This window comes from Esox lucius, chromosome 25 (assembly GCF_011004845.1).
Source record: "Esox lucius isolate fEsoLuc1 chromosome 25, fEsoLuc1.pri, whole genome shotgun sequence".
Classification (NCBI taxonomy): Eukaryota; Metazoa; Chordata; class Actinopteri; order Esociformes; family Esocidae; genus Esox; species Esox lucius.
The window spans coordinates 13,532,473-13,555,757 of NC_047593.1; the positions used below are offsets into that span (position 1 = coordinate 13,532,473).

General features: G+C 44.8%; 2 protein-coding genes across 3 annotated transcripts in view; one reads left to right on the plus strand and one right to left on the minus strand.

Annotated features, from left to right (window-relative positions):
* bnc2 (basonuclin 2) overlaps positions 1-5,710 on the minus strand; it is a 163,556-nt gene extending 157,846 nt beyond the window's left edge. The window contains exon 1 of the mRNA XM_029118179.2: positions 4,833-5,710. Coding sequence (XP_028974012.2) covers positions 4,833-4,835 — 3 coding nt within the window. The 5' untranslated portion in view covers positions 4,836-5,710. The remainder of the gene's footprint in view (positions 1-4,832) is intronic.
* Positions 5,711-11,192: 5,482 nt separating this feature from the next.
* Positions 11,193-23,285, plus strand: part of cntln (centlein, centrosomal protein) — an 88,100-nt gene continuing 76,007 nt past the window's right edge. For both annotated transcript variants that reach the window (XM_034291239.1, XM_034291240.1), the window contains exons 1-6: positions 11,193-11,469; positions 11,977-12,064; positions 14,480-14,568; positions 17,557-17,641; positions 21,609-21,743; positions 22,676-22,816. In XM_034291239.1, coding sequence (XP_034147130.1) covers positions 11,984-12,064; positions 14,480-14,568; positions 17,557-17,641; positions 21,609-21,743; positions 22,676-22,816 — 531 coding nt within the window. In that variant the 5' untranslated portion in view covers positions 11,193-11,469; positions 11,977-11,983. The remainder of the gene's footprint in view (positions 11,470-11,976; positions 12,065-14,479; positions 14,569-17,556; positions 17,642-21,608; positions 21,744-22,675; positions 22,817-23,285) is intronic.

Here is a 23,285-nt window from a genome sequence, read left to right on the forward strand (position 1 = left end):
TTGCGCGCTACCTCGGAGCGTAAACAGGCAACAAATTCGACTTTCACGAGCTGACATTACAGAAGAATTGTACCGCCGACGATCACGTCACCAAAAAAATCTAAATGAAACTGCTGTAGTGTTAACATGGCCGAACCGTACAATAGGTGTAACGCTCGAGCAAAACGAGACCTCAAGTGGGTAATAAAGGACCAAAGCCTGAAACAGCAGTCCTATCCATAACAGACGGCCAAAGAAAGACTCCCCGGTGTGTTTAGGAGGAAGATTCACACACAGGCTGCTGTTTCTGCTGCTAACTCGAAAGCCAGCACAGCAGCTGGATAATCTGTGTTTAAACCACAGCCCCTTATTAAAACACAACCCAACCGGAATCTCTTCCTCCCTAATCTGGTCCCAGGCTATAGGAGGGATGGAACTCATGGCGACCCGAGGCAAACATTTGTGTGATCGTGGTGTCACCAGGATTCAAATGACCCTTCTTTCGGATTTTCACCTAAACTGAAGACGTAGTTTTAGAGGCAGAGAAGAAAGAGGGTCAGAGAGTGAGGGTGGGGGGGGGGGGGGTGGTGAGAGCATGTAGCCGGGATTCAGTCCACTCAGGTGAAAATCACTTTGTCAGCCAGTGTTACCAGCAGTGACAGTGAGTCGAGCAAATAATTCCAAAGTCAACATGCTACTTTTCAGTTCCACAGGAATTTTTCATGAGACGCCACTTATCTTGTCATATCTGATTTCTTCCACTGTCGTTTTTTAGAGGGGAGAAAAGACACCTTTAGGGCAAATATTCTCTTTTAATCAAATCAGTCCATGTGGCCTGAGGGGATCTATTCCAAGACACTCAAGCACTAGGTGGGCTAATGACTCTCGCCCAAAAACACTGAAAATGTGACGTGTGATGAATGGAACAAAAAAAGAAATTTAACTTAAAATGATAAATGACATTGAGTAAAATCTTAGGTAAACGCTCCTTAAAAAGTGAATGAGCTTATGGACAATAATTCTATATACATCAAAGCAGACTGAGAAAGAAATGGAGGAAAACAGGGGAAGGAGAAGCAGAGAGTAGGAAAGACAGACGGAATTCTTGAGTTCCCACAATCCCGAAACGATCCTCCCAGGCATTCAACATAGCGCGACACAGAACAGCTTACACCAGGAGTAGACTAGCAAGTCCACAGCAACTGTCAAATCTAAATTATGAGACAAAACCTTATAACGCCCAGTTGAGCGATTTGGACTGGGACTTCCCTTCTGTCGCTATCATCTCCATTCAACGGCATCACCATGAATTACATTCTCACATCCTTAATTTTTTTTTAAAGTAGGGATAAAAGCTGCACTGCAATTTCCCCATGATCATTCCCTTGTCAGCCCAATGACACTGGAGTGTTTATTTTACAATGCCAGGCTGTAATTAGCTCCGGGCAAAATCAATTAAGGCCAACACGAAACTCTGTCCAGAACATAGAGGAATCACGGCTGTGTTTTGCGTGACACATTAAAATAAAACATATACTGCCCAGTTGGGGGATTTCAGAGAAGCACTGCAGTTGGTGTGAATGGATGCAATCATTTCTCATCTTAAACCAATAAAGAGCTGGTGGGAGTGTAACGTTTCAGCTTCGGGCACACGTGACGCGTTTAAAGACGCAGTCCTGACTAAGGAGATCACAGTGAACTTCAGTTTGCACTGGATAACGTGGTATTTCTCCCCCTTTTAGAACATATTCAGGTATTACATTAGTCATGACACGTACAATTTCTAGATGGATCTTACTTTAAGACACTGACTACTGTTTTCAGAGTGTGTGTACGCTTTAGAGCATTACTGCGGAAACACTCCAGTGTGCAAACACATGTAGGCCGATCATTTTACATCTCCAATGTTTCTCTCCTGGCTCCCAGTCTTAAGACTTGGCATGTGATCTAATTAAGTTAGAATCTACTGATTAAATCCCAGTCCAAAACACATCAACGATACTGTCCCTTTAAAACTGTTCTCTGAGATAATAATCAGAAGACAATTATGACTACAAGACAAAACTTACATTGCACTTTTTTTTTGTTTAAATCCAGGGGGAAACAGTGTGTTAAAGTTGGATAGAAAATAAGGCAGAATGTGAGTGTGTGTATGTGTGTGTGTGTGTGTGTGTGTGTGTGTGTGTGTAGATTTGATTTCTACTAGGGGAAAAAATTTAATTAATCTACCAAATGTATATTGTTTTAAATCTAGTACATCTCCCACTGTGCTTTTTATGAAATTACTGCCGGAGATCCAATTTGTTTTAAGATTTCACAGTTTCTTTGTTTAGTCCTGAAGCCTGCAGCTTTACTTACAGGGTCCTTTTCAAAGACTTGCCTCCCAACCACCAAGAGGTATAGAACCCCCCCCCCCCCTCAAAGTATTAACTCTTCTGTCATGGCCAAGACACACTATCACTAACACCAAGGCTTTATTAAGAGAAGATGGGATGGATAAAGGGGAACTGGGAGATATCAGGCTTTGTGTGTTGTGTGTTATGGGGGGGGGGGTCCCATCCACTGAGTAGACATTGTTGATGTGTTTCTAGGTTGCTGGAGCAGAACAATCAACAGCAGCTACCTGTCTGGGCGACACACTTCACTTTCCCTCTATTGGTCTCTGGCCCTGCCCTACCTGTCCAAGAGATTATCGGACCAGATCAGCAGCGGCTCCCCTCGGCTCCCCTTCAGGGCCCAGAGGGATCAGAGCCCACCGCTGCTGCTGACAACTCGGGCCCTGAGTTTCTCCTCCGTGTCCTGCTACTGGGAAAATGTGCTCCTGGTTCTTCAACCCCCCCCCCCCCCCCCCCCCCCCCCTTTGTTTGATCTGTATCACTTTCACTTGGCCGGTTCCCTTCATCCACTTTTGTATGTCTTCTTCCTTCCATCTCTTAGACTTTTTAGCTCTTCCCTCCCTCTAATTTCCTTGTCTAAACCTCAACTGATTTTGAGGGAGTTAGTGCTGGTAAATATGAGAGAGAGAGAGAGACAGAGAGAGAGAGTTATTGAGCGACAGTATGTCAACTTGTGACATGGCAGGCGAGATGAAATGCACGCATAAGGGCCCGAGCTAGTAGGCCCTCGTCTGGAAGCTGCAGCAGATAAAAGTAATCAAATGACACTCCTGGAATGCAAATTGGCATCCTCTGACTGCAGCGCTTTGCACAACCATGAAACATCACTGACAGGCTCCACAGATTAGGACCAAACACTATGTAAAGCACTGAACCCATAAACCGAGTGGAGCAGTCAGACAGAAGGAGGGAATGGGACTTTTCCGTGGCGTAGAAGGAGCCTGTGATTTCTTTCCCTCTTCCTCCCGCCCGTCTCCTATACCCTTCAGAAATATTCATGTAGAAATCTGTTACTCTGGCATGAAATGCCTCTGTGTTCTGCTCCGCTTTGCTCAACTGTCACACGCTGGCCGTTTTGCTCTCTCTCCATTTCCTCGATTTTTAGGTGAGGTGAAAGCAAGGCCAGATAGCCAGAAGAAAGCTACATAGAGGCCGAGAAGGAAAATACTGTACGCTGATGCCTTGTTAGGTCTTCGGCAATACGCAGTATTTTAGATTGAGTACATTCATTTGATCTGCTGTTGCAAAAACAGATATCCTGACACACACAAACACTAGATTTGGGCCCTCAAGTTATGACACAAACCATTTAAAGCTACTGTATCAAAACAGAACAACATTTTACAATAACATCACAACTATAGGATATGTGTTTGTTTATTTTTGAGAAGCTGCGTAGTTTCACCAACACTCTAGGAAACCAAATGACCAAGCCAAGAGCTAGGAATGACTGCCCCACACATTCATTATATCAAAGCAATTTTAGAAGTTCAAGTATTCAACTAATCAGACTAAATTATGTGAAATATATGTTTTTCCTAACAAGTCAATAAAGTTAACTGTAGCCAAAATGATAACTGTACATAGGCTGAAATAGGTTGAAGTTGACTTTGTTAAAAGCAGGAGACATTTTGTTATGATACTTTTTATATTTCATTGTGCCAATTTAGACAAAACCCCATGATTATTAATAATGTTTTCTTAAGGTAAGTTTTTATATAAAAATGTGTAAATATAAACAAAACGTTCTCATTCTAAAGTTATCTTTAAAATACAGCAATCGTTTGATCTCATATATAGGCTGTGGGCCAAATTCAGAGTCAACTACATTGTAACTAGTATCATAACGCATCTATGCTTTTACAATTAACAACAAAAGATAGCCAATGTGACACTATTGATAAGTTAATGACCGTTGATGTCCATGATTTTTTTAAATAACGCAGGCTATACAGTCTGTTCAGGAATACGTTGTAAAATTTACTAAACTATTCCTCTGTCGCCTTTATGTGCACCTGGGTGAAACAATAGACATCCTTTATATCAACAAATGTTAACCCAAAAATGTATTGATAATACTGAAAACAAATTGTTTCTTAATTAAGTTATAATCATAGAAGTGAGTAACTATAATGGGCCACCAAGGATGACGGGATAAAGTTGGCATAATACTATTGGCATAATTTAATATAATTTGTAAAATAGGCAGTAAGATGTTTTTCTGAAAATTGCCAATACACAAAACAGAATAAACCACAACTGTAAAGTTAGTGAAAATAGTAAACACAGAATGTGAAAGCAATAATTAGGCCTATATAAAAGTTTGGGGCAATAGGCCATAGCCTTAGGCTAGGCTCGTGTTAGGAAAAGTTATATCAAAGTGTTTTGCTGCTCCTTACCAGATACTGCGCTTCATTTAAATGGGTATTGGGAAAACGATTTTAAAAGGATATTTACCATTTCGGCATGTTGTATATGGAAGACCCGGTTCCTGGCGCTCTCGAACTTGCAGTTCACGAAAGTCTGATTTCGCCCTCAAGTGGGGGACCTCTTCCCTGCTATATCAAACTGTCTGAAGTAATTGAAAACTCGTCGGCGGCGTCCCCCCCCCCAAAAAAGTGTCGACTCGGTAAGCGTAATGACAGTTCTATGACATTTGATTGAAAACGGAGACGCGTCTTCGTTTCAGGCTTTTATCCTCCGAAATGAACACGTCCCTTGTCAGAACAGACGTTGCTTTGGAACACACCGTCCGTCTCGGGATATGAATGTAAAGGCACCACACTGTCCCCTTTCCAAATCGTGAACCAGGAGATGCCTTTAAGGAAATCGCTGAAATCTAGAACAACCTAAGCTCTCGTCTCCGGGAAAATGCGAATAAGACTCTGCTTGTGAGAAGACAGTCTTCCCTACCCGGGCTCTCCCCGATATTTCTTCTGCTAAGTCAGCTATATGCGCGGTGGCACGTTGCGGACGAAGGCTTGGTTAAAGAATTAGGAAGGTGGCTTCTGGAAGTTGGACTCGAGCTGTACAGCATAATCTGACAGGAATCTCCGGGCTGTTATACGCTGTGTGGATGTAACCTGAGTGACTGGATCTTTGAGCCCGTCACGGCAATATGTCAGGGTAAAGAGTCACATCTGTGTGTGACAATGCGCCAACTGGACTAAACCCGTGCCCTGCAGACACGAAAAACCATGGAGGTGCTTAGTACAACTTACGAAACACATGTAGCCTACTTTTTTCCGTAACATTTCATATGGCATCCCGTTAACCCGCTGTACAAACGGTTGGACTCTTTTTTATTATTATTATTCCAATGCAAATCGTAGTATTTTTTCTGTGTTATGATTCAATACCTTATCATGAAGAAAAAAATCTCAAATAAATGTAAAAAAAATGACAAATAAAATATGCTAAATTAATAAGGCAAAAACAATCCAAGCCTTATGTTATCACATCGTTTATGGGCCCTAAGTCCCTTTCAAGAAGTTACCCTATGTTATGCTCCAAGGCTGACTTGCTTGCCATCAGTGTTTACATGTACTGTGCCCACTACCCAAATAACATATTCAGCCCACATTAGGGAGAGATCTCCCTCAAACACACACACACACACACATACAAACACAAGAAAGATAGATAGAGAGAGAGAGACAGACAGTCAGACACAATCACACACATACCAGAAGGGCTTGGACAAGATGAGTGAGATGCTTCAGAATTCAAACGAGTGCATCACGCTGCCCCAGTACGGCAGGGGAAGGAAGGAATGCTTGAGGACACTCCATGTTTCCTAAGTCGTGTCCCTCTGATGCTCATCTGAAGTGTGCTGCTCTCTCATTAATGTTTCAATGTGCACTTGTTTTTACGAGAGGTTTGCTGTTCAACGTTTGACTGAGGCATCTCAAGAGTGAAGAGGGGAAAGGAAAAGGGGGGGGTTGAGAGAGAAAGAGAGAGTCAGTGACTGCCTGGGTTCCCTTAGCTTACTCTCCTGTACCCAGAGAGAGAAGCCTAGCTAGCCTGGAATCCCAAGGCAGTCATTTCTATCAAGTCGAGCGTCTGGAAGAAGAAGCCCCACTCGCATGTTTGGTCAAGGGGTAAATAATAGATCAGGGATTAGACTTGTGCTGAATTCATTCCGGGGGTAACAAGCTAACTCCGCTCCCAGGATATGCATATTCATTGATTGGGCCAAGGCCATGGGAGGATAAAGACCATATGCCTGTTTGTTAGAGAGAGAGGGTGGAAGAGAGAGAGTTTAAATCCAGCTAATTAAACAAGATATTACACAGCTCTATGAGCAACAAAACAGACCTTTTAAGGACTGTCCAGAATATAGAACTGGGGTGGGGTGTGGGGGGGGGGTGATAATATAATGATATGAGACTCTTTGATAGCTTCAAAGGGCCTCAATAATATTCTATGGATTTGGCCTTGAAAGTGATTTTTCTACCCCAATTTATTCATCATGTCAAACAAATTGTTACAGATAGGGCTGATTAGTATTGTGACATACATTAAACGGCTACACTAATGATGCTGGAGACATCCATGTTGGTGTGAAGTTGCCACCTCGTCTGGAATTAGCATATTGTCAAGCCCGAATGTCTAACTTGATTACACTTCAACACATAGGCAGTTCAACTAATTAAAGTTGTTCAGCTAGTGGTAACAAGAACTGCGTCCAAACTCAGCCCTTCCACCGTTTTACATCTCGATCAACATCATAAATGTTTGCTTAGGTCCTAAATATACAGAAACAAAATAAACACACATTATGTCTCAAAACTGAGTATAGATTCATCTGTCCCCATGATAGGAAACTGCCTCTCATTAATTACATAGAGGGCTCATTGATGATGAGCTATTGAACCCAGAGTTGGAGGCTCTCTCCTGGGGACGACAGTCAGCTGTCATAGCCTCTCTAAGGCCATGCTACGGAGGTTTTCGGTGCATCTGTTCGGGAAGCAGCAGTTTTCGCACAGAGAAAAGGTCAATTCGATCATGTCATGGAAGGTGGAAAAAATAGGAGTGAGTAGAAAGACCAACGTCGACACTGAATGTTCTGGTTCTGGTTCTGCTCCGCACGGCAACTGACTGCACACAACTCAAGCACTCTGGGTTGTTTGGCAATGTGACATTCTGAACCTTTGAGAACAGTTTGTATTATCCCCCCCCCCCCGCCTGTTTTCAATTCTTCAGACAGTTTGATATAGCTCACTTGAGGGCGAAATCCCCCCCCGCACTCTGTCACGACATGGCGTACCGTATTAGCCACCAAGCCCAGGCCAGACCTCAAACACTACCCCGCCTCCGTGTCACACCCTCCAGTCAGTCCACCCAGACAGTCCTGCCAGTCCAGGGCCCTGGGGGGGGAAACACTCAGGCTACTCTTTCCCACACTTCAGCAGGGTCGAGACAGCACACCACATGGGTGAGCCATGGGTGAGCCTGGCCCCCGGGGGGCTCGAGACACTACTACCCCCCCCCCCCTTCCCCACGTTGACCCCCAGGAAGTAGGCTCTAATCAATCCTCCCATTATAAACCAGGCCGGTCTGCTGAGGACGGCCCAGAAGGTCATCAGATGGGAGTTGAGCGAAGGGCCCGGGCGGTCCAGGCACAGGACTGGCAGGGTGGGGTGGGGGGGTGGCGAAGAGGGGCCTGTGCCTGGGATCTTGTGGGGCCGAGAGGTTGGTGCATGAGAGCTAGGATCCGCATGATGCTCCGGGGGAGGGGGGATGCCGAGCTGTGGTTGTCTAGTTTAGGTACACAGATAGGTTTAGTGTGGGGGAGGAGGGAGGGAGAGGAGGGGGGGAATCAATGGCCTCTCTGTCATTGGGTGTTATGAGACAGGAGGCGCGAGGTCCCACAGGGTTAAGCATGAGAGTGGCTCATATGCTTGAGGTCAAGACTAAGCCTGATATCATTCTTTAGTCTGGTTGAGAAAACTAGCCTTGGGGATTTTTTTCTTCTCCATCATACCGTCGTATCCTACAATATGTAGAAAGAGATCTTAACGTGTATCCTACAATATGTAGAAAGAGATCTTAACGTGTATAAATATTTGCGGCCGTGAAAAGTTTGCTGTATCGCGTCTCAGATTAAAACTGCCCATCCGCTGTCATCCCCATCCATCAATATTCAGGCAATTAGCCACGCACAGTACTGTCTATGAAACCCATCTCAGAAAACAGAGCCATCACTGGTGTAGTGACGTTAATATGATGTCACGTGGGACTGTCACAGGTTGGAAGCCTGTTTCCCTTCAGAAAATAGAGTGGCATCTCCGCTAAATACAGTTTAAATTGACATCCCAGCTGACACTTGTACTACCTGTGTTTCTTCAAAGGTTTACACGACGCGTGACTCTTCGGTGAGTGCGATCCTCATCTCCCTGTTAGTTATACCGGTCCTCACTTCAGCAGTAATCAGAAGTCACGTTATTATGCAGACGACAATCTTGCTACCTGAGGTGGCAGGAGGAGACAATGATGCTTCCCCGGAATTCTCCACGGAACATCGCTCACTTCTAGGCTCGACATCCTTCTTCCTCAGCCCACCAGGTGCTTGTCACTGGTTCCCTGAATTTTTCATGCGGATGGAGGCATTTGCATGATCAAGATTCTACGTCGGTTCTCCACCTCCGTGCTGATTTGATTTCCCTTACGGTTCTGAATGTCTGCATGGCTCTGTGGAGAGAGGAGGGAAGAGACTTCTGTCTGTCACAGTTTTTAAACTTGCTAATTTCATAGGCTGGCGAAGGCCCGCTTAACACCGGTGGAAATAAAGCCTAAGGTGTGACAGAGATACTGTATTAACGTAAGACAATTTAACATGTTTCGCTAGGCCTGTGTTAAACTATATGAGGGATCTTTATCATGACAATGTTTTAGGCTAAATGTACACATAACCCCCATTTCATTAGCACCCGAAACTAGAGCTTGTGCTTTATTTGTGAAACAGTCCATCCCTGAGACTTTGTTTTCAGGACTGTACGGTGCAAGTACACAGAAAGACACTATACATAAGTATGACACACACACCCACCAGCTCTAAACGGTGATCTTAAAAAACGATCTAACCTATCAGACATCTTAAACTGGAGTGATTAACAGATGACAGGAGCCAAACCCAAAGATGACAAGAGTTTGACTAATGTCAGGCAGGACTTAAAGAAAATCTCTCTTTTTTTTTTATACAGAAAGCACACATTGAGTGTTGAGATGAAAGCGGATGGCTGGTTGTTTTATGTGCCCGAAAATGGTCCTCAGATCTAGAATAATCTGTCATTAAGAGGACAGACAACAAACGCTTAAATGTGTTTGTGTGTGGGGTGGGGGGCAAACTGCTCCAGACATCCGCAGACACGTTGGAACTTCTGTAAGACGCACTGAGTCCAAACATGGTGGAACATGTTGCTCTAGTGCAGGGCCATTCAACTCCGGTCCTTGAGGGCCCAGATACTTCAGGTTTTCCTCCTCTTTTTCTAAATGGAAGACTATTTCAGGAAGAGTGACGAGTAGCTTGGTTCTAACATAGCCTCCACTGGAAACAATGAGGGCAAAATGACGTACAGAAAATAACAAATGGGGAAATATTTAAATGGGGCAAAAATATATTTTGTTTTTATCAACAAATCACTTCTACCCAAAATGTTTTATCGTATTTCCTAGATCTCTTACATGACAACATGCAGGACAACAATAGGCCCACATGCAGAGTGAAATGAAGAGGGCCTGAACCACTAAGCAGACAAATCACTGTCCGCTAACCTTAAATACATACGTTACTGACAGTTGTTTGTGGCAAATTAACGTGGGGACCAAACCTCTTTTCCAGTAATCCAGAGACAGCAGATACATAATCATTGTCCTAAATGGATGATTGGCCTCTGTCTCTGGTAAAACAAGGAGCTTTGTTGGGAGGCAGGCAGAGGGAGAGGACAGGAGGAAAGCAGATTCATGCAGTGAATGCCATGTGTTTGTCTGTGCAAATCTAACGGGGCAGATGCTGTGCATTATGGGCCAGTCTACTGCCTCTGAAATCGCTACATAAATGAGGACCCTAATGAGGCTCTGCTCGTGGGTCAAGGAACAGCCTAATCACACTAAGTCAATTGACTTCTTTTTTTTGTCAGTTTTTTTCTCAGCAGGCAGGCAGGGAGGCGGAAAGAAAGAAAAGATAGAAAGCGGATTAACCCATATTTGTGTAAAGGATAATGGCCCAGTCCTTGTATTTCATCAATGACAAGACATTTCTCCCTACAAGCCTGGTCTACTCACTATGCAGGACGAGTCCATTGCCTTTCCAGCCACATGTCGTTTTTCTTACCAGAAAAAACACATGTTGTCAAACATCTAATGAATGCAAATTGCAAACCCTACTTCCATGTAATAAAAGGGAAAGTGTCTTGACATGTCTGACTACACTACTTCACCTGCATACCTTCACTTGAAGTGGTGAAGGACAGTAACCAAGTTTGTCAAGTAGAGTTACTACTGTTGTGTTGGAGTATAATGACAGAATGATATTCCATCACAACAATCCATGTCCTTAAAAACTATAACGGGGTTTTTGGCTGTGTGCGTGCATACAATTCACATTTATATCCTTTATACATCCGTGCAATTACAGTATGTTTAACCTTTTTAATTTGTATTTACATCTATAAATGAACATCTTATCAGGTATTTGACAACGTTTTTAATTTTACATTATACTAACGCGCTTTCAACTACTTCCGTATACGTCATATATCGCCAAATCTGACGTAAAGGGAAGTAAATAACTGAAAACAGCGCGGATGTTTGAAATGGAAAGGCGTCTCGTAGTTGTTGACAACAGAGTAACTTACCTACATAAGTTTGCATTGTGTCTTGCGGATAGCAATAAAAGCAGTATAATCACGAGGAAATATCGATACAGTCTTTTACTGGATACATTTTCTTAGCGACCATGAAAAGCTTTTCAATTCATGGATTTTGTAATTCTATTCCATTTAGCTCGGTAGTTAGCATTAGCTAACAACCTTAAATGTAGCTACGTTAATTAGCTAGCGAACACTATTTTCGACTAAGAAAGTTGTCCAAGGTAATGATTGCTATTCTAAATTATATTGAAATGTTTGTTTGATTGCTGACAGCTAGCTAATTACTAGTATAAAAGAACACCAGTTGTTTCACAGATCACTTAGGCTAACGTAGCCTAGCTATATCGTTAGCTGGCCAAGATAAAACCGCAACCCGCTTTCCTGACTTCTCAGTTTTCTCAAAGGAAACTAGGCTACAAACACATACCATATGAACAGGTAGCTAGCTTACTAACGTGATATGACACGGCCACCTACATGTCAACTGTTCACAACCTAGCTAATCAGTGACTGACAACACCCCGGTGAAGCAGGATTAGAACCACCTGTTGAGTTGTCACTTTGACACGAGATTCCCCCCAACACATTATTGCACCAAGACCATTGGATACGTGTGGTATTACTACAGTAACGCATATTTGCGTTGTCTTTCTGCGTCTACTGTAAACGGTTGATAACATATATACTGCAATGAAACCTCGTTCGCTTTGTCTCCCCCACCCCCACAGATTAATAATGGCCACTAAAGACAGCAGTCGCGTCATGCTTCTGGAAGAAGAAGTGAAGAGCTTGTCTGAGGAGTTAGTGCAATGCCAGGTCAGGTGACTGTGCTTCACTTCATAGTTTATTTTTGTCAACAGCTAAATCTTTGTTCTTTTCTGTCATGTCCTGTACGCTCAACTTGCATTAGAAACTGTTCACTTCTAAAGCAAGTAAGTGCCTACAAATATACACTGCAATAGATTTCAGGAAAATGTTCCTGGAAGCAACTTAGTGCATCCAGCTCTGTGACCGGAATAGCAATTGTAGACTCGTATCAAACATAAAGAGCAATGTTTCCACCTTTTCTTGCTTAGGCACATTCCCTGCACCGTGGATAATTACATTTTAATATTTTATTTCTTAATTAGTTTTTCCGCATTTGAAATGTTACAGATAGAAACCGATATAGCCATAACTGGTCTCCCGGTTAACAACCAATTAATCAGTCTCACATTTGCTTTACATTTTCTGTCCTCACTGTGACTTACTGGTACACTGCACCCTTCTGAGCAACCCCTCAGTCAGATGACACAGCGACGGAGAGACGCAGGTTCGGTCCTAACAGATTCACCACCAGGTGGTGCCTGACAACATGATCACTGGACTGAAATCAACATGGGGTTTTACATAATCACACTGACACCTCATTAGTGGGAAGAACCTGACGTGTGAGACTGTACATGGACCAACATGTTTCAGTCTACTTTTGAACCCAACAAAGATCACTCCCTGATTAAAGTTATATGTATGTATATATAAGTATATTTGTGTGTGTGTGTGGGTGTGTGTGTATATGTATGTGAGACAGTATGATTCCAAAATGGATTGAAGGGAGTATTAATAAGTTCAAGGGACAGTAGAAAACATAGAGAGTTTATGGCAGATCAAACCTGATCCAGACCTATGTCACTCACAGGCTGCGTTAAGTCCACCAGTCCTGCATTCCTCTTCTGTTGAACAGTTGGTCTGGGGAGAGGGGTGAGGGCATCAATGATTCCGTCTGTGTCTTAGTGACTGTTAGACAGTGTTAGCCATACCGCGTACCACTTAAATAGTGGCATTTGAAATGCCATTAATGTCTAAAGTCTCTGGCACCACATTCTCGGCACCGCCATTAACCACAAAGTGGCCCGTCTGTTGGGCAGAACATCTTCCTACTTTGCCATGCTAATTTTATTAATATGGGGTAGCATTCCAGAACCCACTTAGTATGTTTAGCCCATGGTCTTTCAAGGTCTGCAATTACAATTAATAATTCAGTTATCATCAAACACGCATTCGCTACATCTTTAAATACATACTGGATAGACCCTTGGTATTGGTGATGATGAGGGACCTGGCATTTAGTCGCAATGTTAATATGTAAGGGGAACCGTGATCTTGGTGAGACCACCTATTTGATTTGAAGTCCTCTGTTCTTAATTCACCGTTAACAGCAGACCCAGGATTGGTGAGATCTCTGTTCATCCAGTAAGGGTTAACTCTGCTATTGCCATTTGGTATGTTTAGCCCATGGTCTACCAAGGTCTACTTCTGCCATTTAGTAAATAATTGATTGGACACTTTTTTTTTTTGAATGGGGGATTAAAATTCATCCACTAATTGGAGACTAGTACATTCCAGTGGGAGAGAGGACTTTTCATCTTGCGATGATGTGAACGTAATTTAACTGATGATTATATATTAAGTGGATTTGATATAATGTTGTATTTTAATGTCAGAAAATGTAGTTTTTAGATGTTTCTCATTAAATGTAATGTAGCTTAAGGAGAAACTGTTTGAACGCCATTTCTTTGGGAGGCGAGACAATTTGAATTGGAAATGTGTCAGGGGCTGAGTCTCTCAGCTCTGCACGTTATATGACTGTCTCTGTCATCAGTTTTGAGGTTCTCCTCCGCTAGTAAGGCTACTTCAGAGCTGAGGAGAAAAACACATCCAGAATCAGATACACTATATTAATAAGGGATATGCTGCTTTATGGACTGTTTTGATTTGATCTCATGAATTCTGCATAATGACAAGTGTCAATGTAGCCACCCCATTAGCTGAATGTCACACTCCAGTATATTCGGCATCATGATTAGAGAAGGCACACCAACACCACATCAAAAGTATTATTTTGTACAAGCTGTTTTAATTATTGATTGGTTGTTCAGCCCTGCCACCCCTCCCCATATATGCTAATGTCATCGCATCTCATTGAATTATATTTGTTTCATTTTGATGAAACATCTCCTCGCACCAATTGCTTTTTAACATGAGAGAAAATTTTTCAGAAAAGCATGTGAAAAAGTAGCATTTCAAATTCTGTAGGTCTGTGTTGTGTCGTTTTCTGTGTTTAATCCAACACAAGACTAGTATACCACACGGCGCACATTTAGAGTCATTATTTAATTGAATCATAATAACATTTGACTAATCATTCATGAACATACAATCTTACAGTGAAATTGTTTCTTCTGTTTACAGGCCGACAAAGAGTTTGTGTGGTCTCTATGGAAACGCCTCCAAATGGCTAGTCCGGACCTGACCCAGGCTGTCAGTCTGGTGGTGGAGCGGTGAGTTAGTCTTCATTTCCAGGAATGGTATTAATTGAAAGACCTGTTAGAAGTGGTCACGGCTGCTTCTCAGCTGCCCGTAGTTCATCTCCCCAACCATTGCCTATGGCTCAGCTCTGCGTTACATCTTCAGGAATACATTTTTGGGATGCCGTGGGATCTCCCTGGAAGTCCGCTTCCAAAATGAAACCGGAGTACGTACACAAGTATGTCTGCTGAAAGGTATTCAAGGTTGTGTGTCTGACGCACCTTGGATGTTCTGGCTGGATTACGGCTGAATCCAATGCAGCTGCCTCTTTAAGCCCCCACATCCCCAGTCTGGCTGTTCAGCCATGGAGACCAGCCCCTTTAATGAAAACAGCCTCTCTCCGCTCCCGTTTTGAAAACTGTGAAAACGTTCACTGCCAAGTGCTTCGCCTTTGTGGGATAAAACACTAGATTGAAGATGACCTTTTGTGAAGGAGCGGATAAGCCCCGCCGAATACAGTAGCATGGGAACTGGTTGAGAGGAACCAGGGTTCAGGTTCTTGAACTGGACCGCAGTGATACATCGCAGCAGTGAGACGTCCGCCAGGTGGGTCCTCTACCTCTGCTGGTGTACATTTCAAAACAAAAGGTCTTTTAAAATACTGTGTCAAAAGGTCGATCCCATAAAGCCTCATCAAGCTCATTGAGAACAGACTGAGGATACTAAAGAACACCGTTGTACATGGTTACCCACTAAACAAAGACCTTTCTCGTGAGAGCTGTGTTTGTGTAGCATAGCATCGGTTTAAATGCTTTTGACCTTTTCGTGTTAAAAGCCTTAGGCTGCCTCAAACACAGTCCCGCCAGCGTTTTGGCTACTTTTCATGTGTCAGGTCTAGGAGGCCCACATTCTCTTCTCTCCTGCCTTTTTCAGTGAGGGGGTGGGGCGTCAGACACAGATATAAAGTGTGTCAGCTGGCATGAGCCTCAGACGTTCGGGACACACACACACACACACACACACATGCCAGGTTAAGGTCTTCTATGTATCTGTGTCTCGGTCTGCCCCCCCCTCCCCTCCCCCCTAGGAAACCCAACAAGACATGTTGGTCTGCAGGGACCCCGGTAACATGCACCCTGAGAGTATGTGTGTAGCGTATCTGCGCACTGGGAGCGCCTTGCACACGGCTGGTATATTGACATGATAATTGCGGCCGACTCCAGTCAAGCGCCGGGGCCTGGTCTTGTAGCTGTTGGATGGCTGCTCAGGACACGGCGAACACGGCGGCGGAAACGGGCGCTCGACTCCAGGGAGACCAGGCGTTCATTTCAATGTCCCCCCCCTCTGGGAGAGGAGCCAGCCGAGGCGGGGAGATGGGTCCGGGTGGTGCGGGGGAGGCGGGGGCTGGTGGGGGGGGGGTCCCCTGGTGATCTTAAGATGCTGTTGAAACAAACCGGCCCCGATCGTTGTTCTTTTGTCTCCTCTCCCCAAACGTGGAACAGGAGAAAGGAGGCTGGAGGAGGCCTAAATGAAAGGCTCCTGGAAGGGGCCCAATGGGGCGGGGAGACTGGGTGTTTGTGTGTGTGTGTGTGTGTGTGTGTGTGTGTGTGTGCCTGTGTGTGCTGAATAGGATTCCAGGTTTGATGTCGTCCCGGTAATTATCAAAAGATCAGTGAAAGGACACCGGGGTGTCGACTGACACACTTCTGCTACATGCCCGCCCGTGCCCCTGGAGCCAACGATGCGTCTGAACGCACAACTTTGTTTTCATCTCTTCTTCTGGTGACCTCTTTTACGGGACCCCCTTTTGTTTTCATTTGGTTTACCTAATTAAACAAAATCAGGTGTAGCCCCATCTCGTTGCCGTCTGGTGGATATTTGGTTTTCTTTCTGTGCTGGCTTTGTCCTATACCCTTGTGGTTCTGCGACCGCGTGTTGGTAACCGCATCACCCAGGACGCGAAATCATCAGCCCAAAACAATGTCCCGTCTTGGGGTTCACGGACCCCTTCGGCCTAGCACATTCAGGGCTCTGGTAACAGTCTGCGCCCTGCCAGCCTCTGCAACCAATGCGTTTCCCTCTCATTACGTGAACAAAGTGGTCATTTCCCCTCCGATGAGCTCGTCGGCTGTACTCTGCCAAACGCCGGGGTTCTCTCAGCGGTGGGTCTGTCATCGTCACGTCTCTCTAATGTCTCTAAATGACACCCATGATCAGGACCAAGACCAGAGAGCAGTGGAGACAGGCTGCTAACGAGGCTGCCCGGCTCTGGCTCTTTCACAGCCTCCTTCACCAGGCTGCCACTCCCTCTGCTCATGGAAAACCCAGCCATCCTCATTGAAGTTGTTAACCGGTTATAGACGAATATCCTCCACTTTTTCATCTTCCGATATTGATATGATTACGTGATTTTGGGAAGAATAATGATATTCAGTTGGTCTTGCGTTCATTTCAGTTTTTCACAGAATGCACTGAAAAATTGATGTGCAGTTTCTAATTAGTATCTGGGATTGTTTTACAATTTTGTCTTAAAATGAAGTAAACGTTGTGCCTAATTTGAAACTACGCAGTGTGTACAAAGGCACGACCACTAGGACCCTGCTCTGTCTAGATCTTCCTAGACTCACCTGTGCTGTCTAGACTTGGCCTCATACATTTATTCATTAATGTTATTTTCTTCGTTCTCTTGCATAATTAGGTGTGTGAAGACGAGTATATTCAAATCTTTGTGCTTGGCTCTAGATTACACCTATCGATACTTTACGTTGTCTGCATGATAGCGATGTTTCGATGTTATTTTCATTTACTGCAAGTATAATTTGTTTACTGTATTCAATAATAACTTTTTATTTTCTTTAGTTTACAGTGAAGCGTACAAATAAAATCGACATTAAAACAGTAGTTCCATAGTGCCTTTTTTCCCTTCTATATCCTGTGATGTAAGCCCGGGGATTAAATGTGCTTATTTCCCCTATGGGTGTACATATTTATGTATTTATCTTTTTCTTGGTTCCCGAAAGGGAGAAGCAGAAAGCTGAAGGCAAGGACCGCAAGGTGCTGGAGATCCTGCAGGTTAAAGACTATAAGATCCAGGAACTGGAACAGGTATTCATTGTTTTGCTAGGGGGCGTGTGAATAGGTAGTAAGCCACTTCTGTCTTATCCTAGAGTATTTTTTTTTTTTCCCACAGGATATTGTTCTCCATTTAGAATAGGTGCTTTGCTTCATAGTGAGAGCACACCTCCAGTCTCACCTGTTACACTGAACGCCCCCAGACCTAGGCTTGTCACACTAGCGGTAAAAGCGGCTCGGTGAGAATGACAAACGCGCTGCTATGACAGCTAATGATAACGGCGTCCCACAGTAATTCAGCCTTAATCGCGTCCCTTAACTGCAGCATCTGTCAGCCTCCGTCATTACGTTAGCCTCCGTTCCCATCAGCCGACTAGCGCTAGGCTAACGTCACACCATTCTCTTCCGTGGTTATATACGCCAATGCTACCGTCGGCTGTTAAACATTGTGCCTGTACTGCCCTCCTCACACGTCGGAACACTGGTCTAGTAGCGGCTGTTACTGTGAGCACAAAAACCACGATACACTGGGGGTGCTAACCAATGTCTTATCCCCGTTCCGGAGACATGGATCAACACGTGCAGGACTCTGTACGGATCTCTTTGTTCTTAGGAACAGAGGACACGAGTGTTATCCAATCGAAATGACACGGGTGAAACGCGGTGCTGTGAAAGAAACCGAAGTGAGGGCAAAGGCCAGTTAAATCTTTCATCTGCCTCGCCGTTTGCAAGGGGCGGGGATGGTATGTGCATTACGGGACTATTGTACGGGGCGTCTTAAGTGCTTACTTGGATGACCACCAGATATCATTCTGGCCCTACTAGATCAGACCTCATCTCGTCCTCCATTCATTAGCTTCCCCATCTCTGGTGCCTGAAGAAAACAAGCAGTTGTTTCAAACATTACAAATATGCTGCATGAATAAATAAATGATTGCGGAAATAAGTATATTAGTGTAATAGTTATCTGGACAATTTCCATTGTGTACTCTCCCTTCTGAAATGATACTGTGCTTGTAGCAGCATCCCGCCCCACCTGAAATTCATTATAGGAGCCGTAGAAAATGGTGGGTAAATTTCCGGCCTATTTGTGAAGCTCATTAATAGTCAGGATTCTGTGCAGTGTCACACAGACCACTGACATTCATCATCTCATTCAGATTTGGGCCAAGCTAACCCAAATGGTGATTAATTGGTTTTCCCCCTCATGCCTGTTCCCTGGATGTGATGGTCCACTGATCCTACGCACACATTCTCCTGCTAGCCCTTTTAAAGTCTCCAGTCCAACTTTGGCAAATATTCTTTCCTCTTCTTTTCCGTTCCTTCTCTCTCTCCCCTTCTCTCTCCTCTCTAGTCTCCACTCCCTTCCATTTTTGTAACATAATTAGCTTTCATTTTTGAACTGCACTGGGAATTTTGAATGCTAATCTCTCTGTCCTAGACCTCTTAACTTCCCCTAAACCTTTTTTCCTACCAATTGAACACTACTGGGGTTCAAATTGTTCTCGCCCACCTCATTATCAACGTTTGAATTTATTTCCACTTCGCCCGTATAAATCTCTATTAAAGCCGGTTTTGGCATACCAAACGAGGATAGGAGCGCGTTGAGTAAATCCACTATCTTGGAAAAGATTTCAGCGATTCCCCCAACATGGCAATTAATTGCATCCCAGAGCACAGTGTTATTTTAGAGTTCCACTCTGCCGGCAGTGGATTACCGCCGTGCCGGAGCCCAGCTGATGCGGTGTTAAAAGGGCAGCATCCTCAGTCAACCTCCTCCTACGACCAAGCCAGCCACTGGCCTGCCAAAAGACCGGGCGGCAGGAAGAGAGGCAGAACAGGATGGATCATTAAAATTATGGAACCGATATTCACCGTTTTGATTTTCACGGTTCCGGTTTGTTAGCGAAGATGAGAAGAGCGTTTTGATTAGGTTACTATGGTAACTAGGACGTAAAAGTGTGAGGTGGTTTGTTATTTCATATGATACTGGCTTGTAACTATTAGGCAGTCACTGGTGTGCTCTTATTTAATTTAACTGTAAAGTGAAGTTACTACATAATAATTATTCATCTTAAGTGGGTGCTTATTTGTTATATTTCACACATTTCACACATGTCAGTTGGGTTTTTACATATTTTTGTATAACCCACTCTCCTTAAGGTACCCTTGGAGAGTGTGGTCACAGTCAAAGTTAGAACCCTTTATTGATGGCGACCCTCGAGCAGTTCGGTAGAACAATGAGTTTATTTTGAAGCCTGACTCTGGGATTCGACGCTACAACCTTTCGGTTACTGGCACAAACCTTTTAATCCCCCCGACTTCCTGCTTCCCCGGGTATGGCTTTGTTAGCTTGTCGTCTGACTGAGTTGTGTTTTGGAAGGGCGAATGGTCTCCATCAGCACCTGTTCTTAAATCAGGGGTTAGAACACGCTACGGCCTGTCCTGGTCAAAAGCCTTATCAAGATCTGGTGAATCTGAACTTTTGGTGTCAATGAAGATGAGATGAGTGGTCGGATGTGGACTCCGACTGTCCTCATAGTAGATCAGAGGTGTCAAACCGGTTCCACGGAGGGCCGTGTGTCTGCAGGTTTTTGCTCTCTCCTTGTACTTGATTGGTTAATTAGGTCACTGATTGGTTAGTTTCTACCCTCACCTGGTTGTGTAGGTATGAACTAGGAACCAATTTATAGGAAAAACCAAAAACCTGCAGACACTCGGCCCTTTGTGGAACCAGTTCGACACCTGTGTAAGTAGATATTCCCTTCTGTCAGTTGGAGATTCTGAATAGTCTGAGATTGAACTCGGGCTGTCCTTGACCAAAACGTGGTCAAACATTAGTCAACAGTTTTCTCGATCGGTCGATATTTTAAACTGCATATTTTTCCTTATAGTAGACCCCCCCGCCCAAGGTTTTATTAAAATCTACTACTGAATAATATTATGAACTTTGAATAATGAAATATCACATCACAGGTCAATCCAGATGAGCTGCATTATTGTTATTCTGATGTAATTATTACGTTAGGAGCCCGGAGATCAAAACGAGCCTTCCCAGATTCCGCCGTCACGCTCCTCTAGTTGTGGTTCATCACACACACACACACTCTCTCTCTCACACACACACACACACACTCACAAATGTAGCCTGTGCTAATTAACGCAGACGCTTTCTCATAGAGCGAAATACGTGTTTTGGTCTGGCGTTTCCTGTTGAAGCCATGCGTGTTAAAGAAGCTACAGCGGTGTTAGGTAGGGATGTCATGTCTACAGCCTGCTAGTATGCAGGGGAGGCTTTGGGATCAGATGAAAATAATGTCATTTCTGCACTCTACACGTTCACTTTGGGGAGCAGTTGCCAGCCGGGTGGGGTTTTCTTCCTCACGAGTATCATAGGATATTCCCTAGATGATGTAATCTCTTCCTTCATCCCTTAGTGTTGAAGGTGGCGCAACCCTTCTGTAGCCAGTACGAGAACGATCAATGAAATCGTATATTGGTCTAGGCAAGGATATGTCTGTAACGTTGCACTTAACATAACACTGTTTCATTTGTACAATGTAGTCTTGGTTGTAATCTGTTTTCTGTCGGTCCAAACCCGGGGAAATGACAGGGTGTTCTGGTCAGTCACCTGGCAGGGTGCGTGACCATGCTGGCGACTGGTCGAGACGTGCGACTCTTTGGTTCTGAACAAGCACATATCATTTTTCCCCGATAGGTAGTCTATGTAGTTATGCATTACATAAACCCTTTTTTTATTCAGCATCATTGTGTGTACCATTTAAAACCACATACACACACACACACACACACACACACACACACACACACTTTAGGAACCATTAGCCTAGAGTAATAGAATGTGTCCTCTACAATGAATAAGTCCACTGATGGAGGTGCTGTCCATCATTCTAGAACCCCTCCCCATGCCCCTGGTTCCTGTTGATGACTAACGTTGGTCTCTCCCCCGTCTCACATTCATCCGGGCTGTGTGGAACAGAGAGTGACGGGTCAGCAACAGGAGATCGCCAGCCTGGTGCAGAGGACGACGGGCGTCGACGAGGAGAGGGGCTTAATGAAGAAGGAGCTGGCGGCTTTGCGCCACAAGCTGGGGAATAAAAGTCAAGAACTTAAGGTTCGGGGACACATTTCCAGTGGCCCTCGGCTGCTTCAGCTTTGAGCTTTGAAACCCGTCTCTCTGGCTCCATGCGGGCTGCTGCTGCTCTTTCCACTGCGACACCAAACACGACATGTCCCCCGGGGCTATACCCCGAGGCTCAACATCACTTAGGGAGACAGGGGGGAGGAAAACATACTCCAGCTATGTGTTTTTTCTCTCCAGAGCGGGCCCTCTCTTCCTCTCCCTTTCTGCCTCTCCTTCTCGCTCTCTTCCTGTCTTTCTCTAGCCATCAGTACATCTCTCTCTCTCTCCCGCTAATCCAGCGAGCACAGCAGAGTCAGCTAGTGAGCGGAGCGGACGACTTGCCTATAGATAAATACTTAATAATGGACCGCAGTGAGGAGTGAAAATAGTGTGTCCGCCCGTTGATGTGGCTTTTGCCTAATGACGGCCCTGGCGGGACCCGGCAATCATTAATTGATAAAGGAGGGGCCGGCGGATGAGTCTCTGCGTTGCGGGGGTCTCGCCGATAAATAAAGAACTCGAACGCGGGGACCGCATCAAAGGAGGCTGGGATCAGAAGTAATGGGCCCTGAAACAGAGTGTGTTCTCATTAGGAGGCCTGTCATTAAAGGGATAAGCCTGCGTACCTGCCTCTCAGACGGCCCCGGCCCTCACAGCCTCGGTCAGCCCTGGCCCCGGCCCTCACAGGAGTGACCTTCCCATCACCACGGGGGCCACTCGGGGGGGGGGGGCCACAGTGGAGCTGAGCAGCAGAGGCCCGGACCGACTAAGCGTAGCACTGGCATTACGTCATACATATTAATCTCTCCGCTCTTGTTGTTTTCGCGCCTCTTTTTTTTTTTCCCTGATTTTTTTTTTTCTTTCTCTCTGCCCGCCTGTTTTGTTTGCCCCGGTGTGCCCTCTGCTCCCCTCCCTTTGTTCAGGCTGTGAAGGAGCAGAGGAGGAAGAGAGAGGAGGCTCTGAAGGAAGAGAAGGAGGAGTTGGAGGGCCGTTGCTCTGCCCTGCGCTGCGACCTGGAGGCGGCGCAGAGGAGGGAGAAGGACGCTTCTGACGCCAGAGTCAAGGTAGCACACAGAGAGACACCATGTTGAGAGGGGACACTGGAGCGCACACACACACATTTGAACTAACATAGGAAGGGTTTCCTTTCTTCGGCACACCTTGAACATGCCGCCCCCCCCCCCCCCCCCCGTATATGAATGTCAAATAATTCCTCTCTCAAAGCACATAGTATTTAAATATTGATGGCCCTGTTCAGAGGGAGGGAGAAATAATTACTTTATTTTAACATGTTAGACCCAAGTCTTGTCTGGTGGGGGGGAGGAAAGAAGCCCAGCTAGTCTTGAGATGGCCCTGACTAAGTCCCCTGGTGTGATCACTGCTACGGCGCTGGGGCGGGTTTTACCCTCGCCATTTTTACACAGAGCTAATTAGAACCACCAGTGATGTGCATCTCACTCCCTCGTTATTAGGAATCAACGTAACTCGTTATTAGGAATCAACGTAACTCGTTATTAGGAATCAACGTAACTC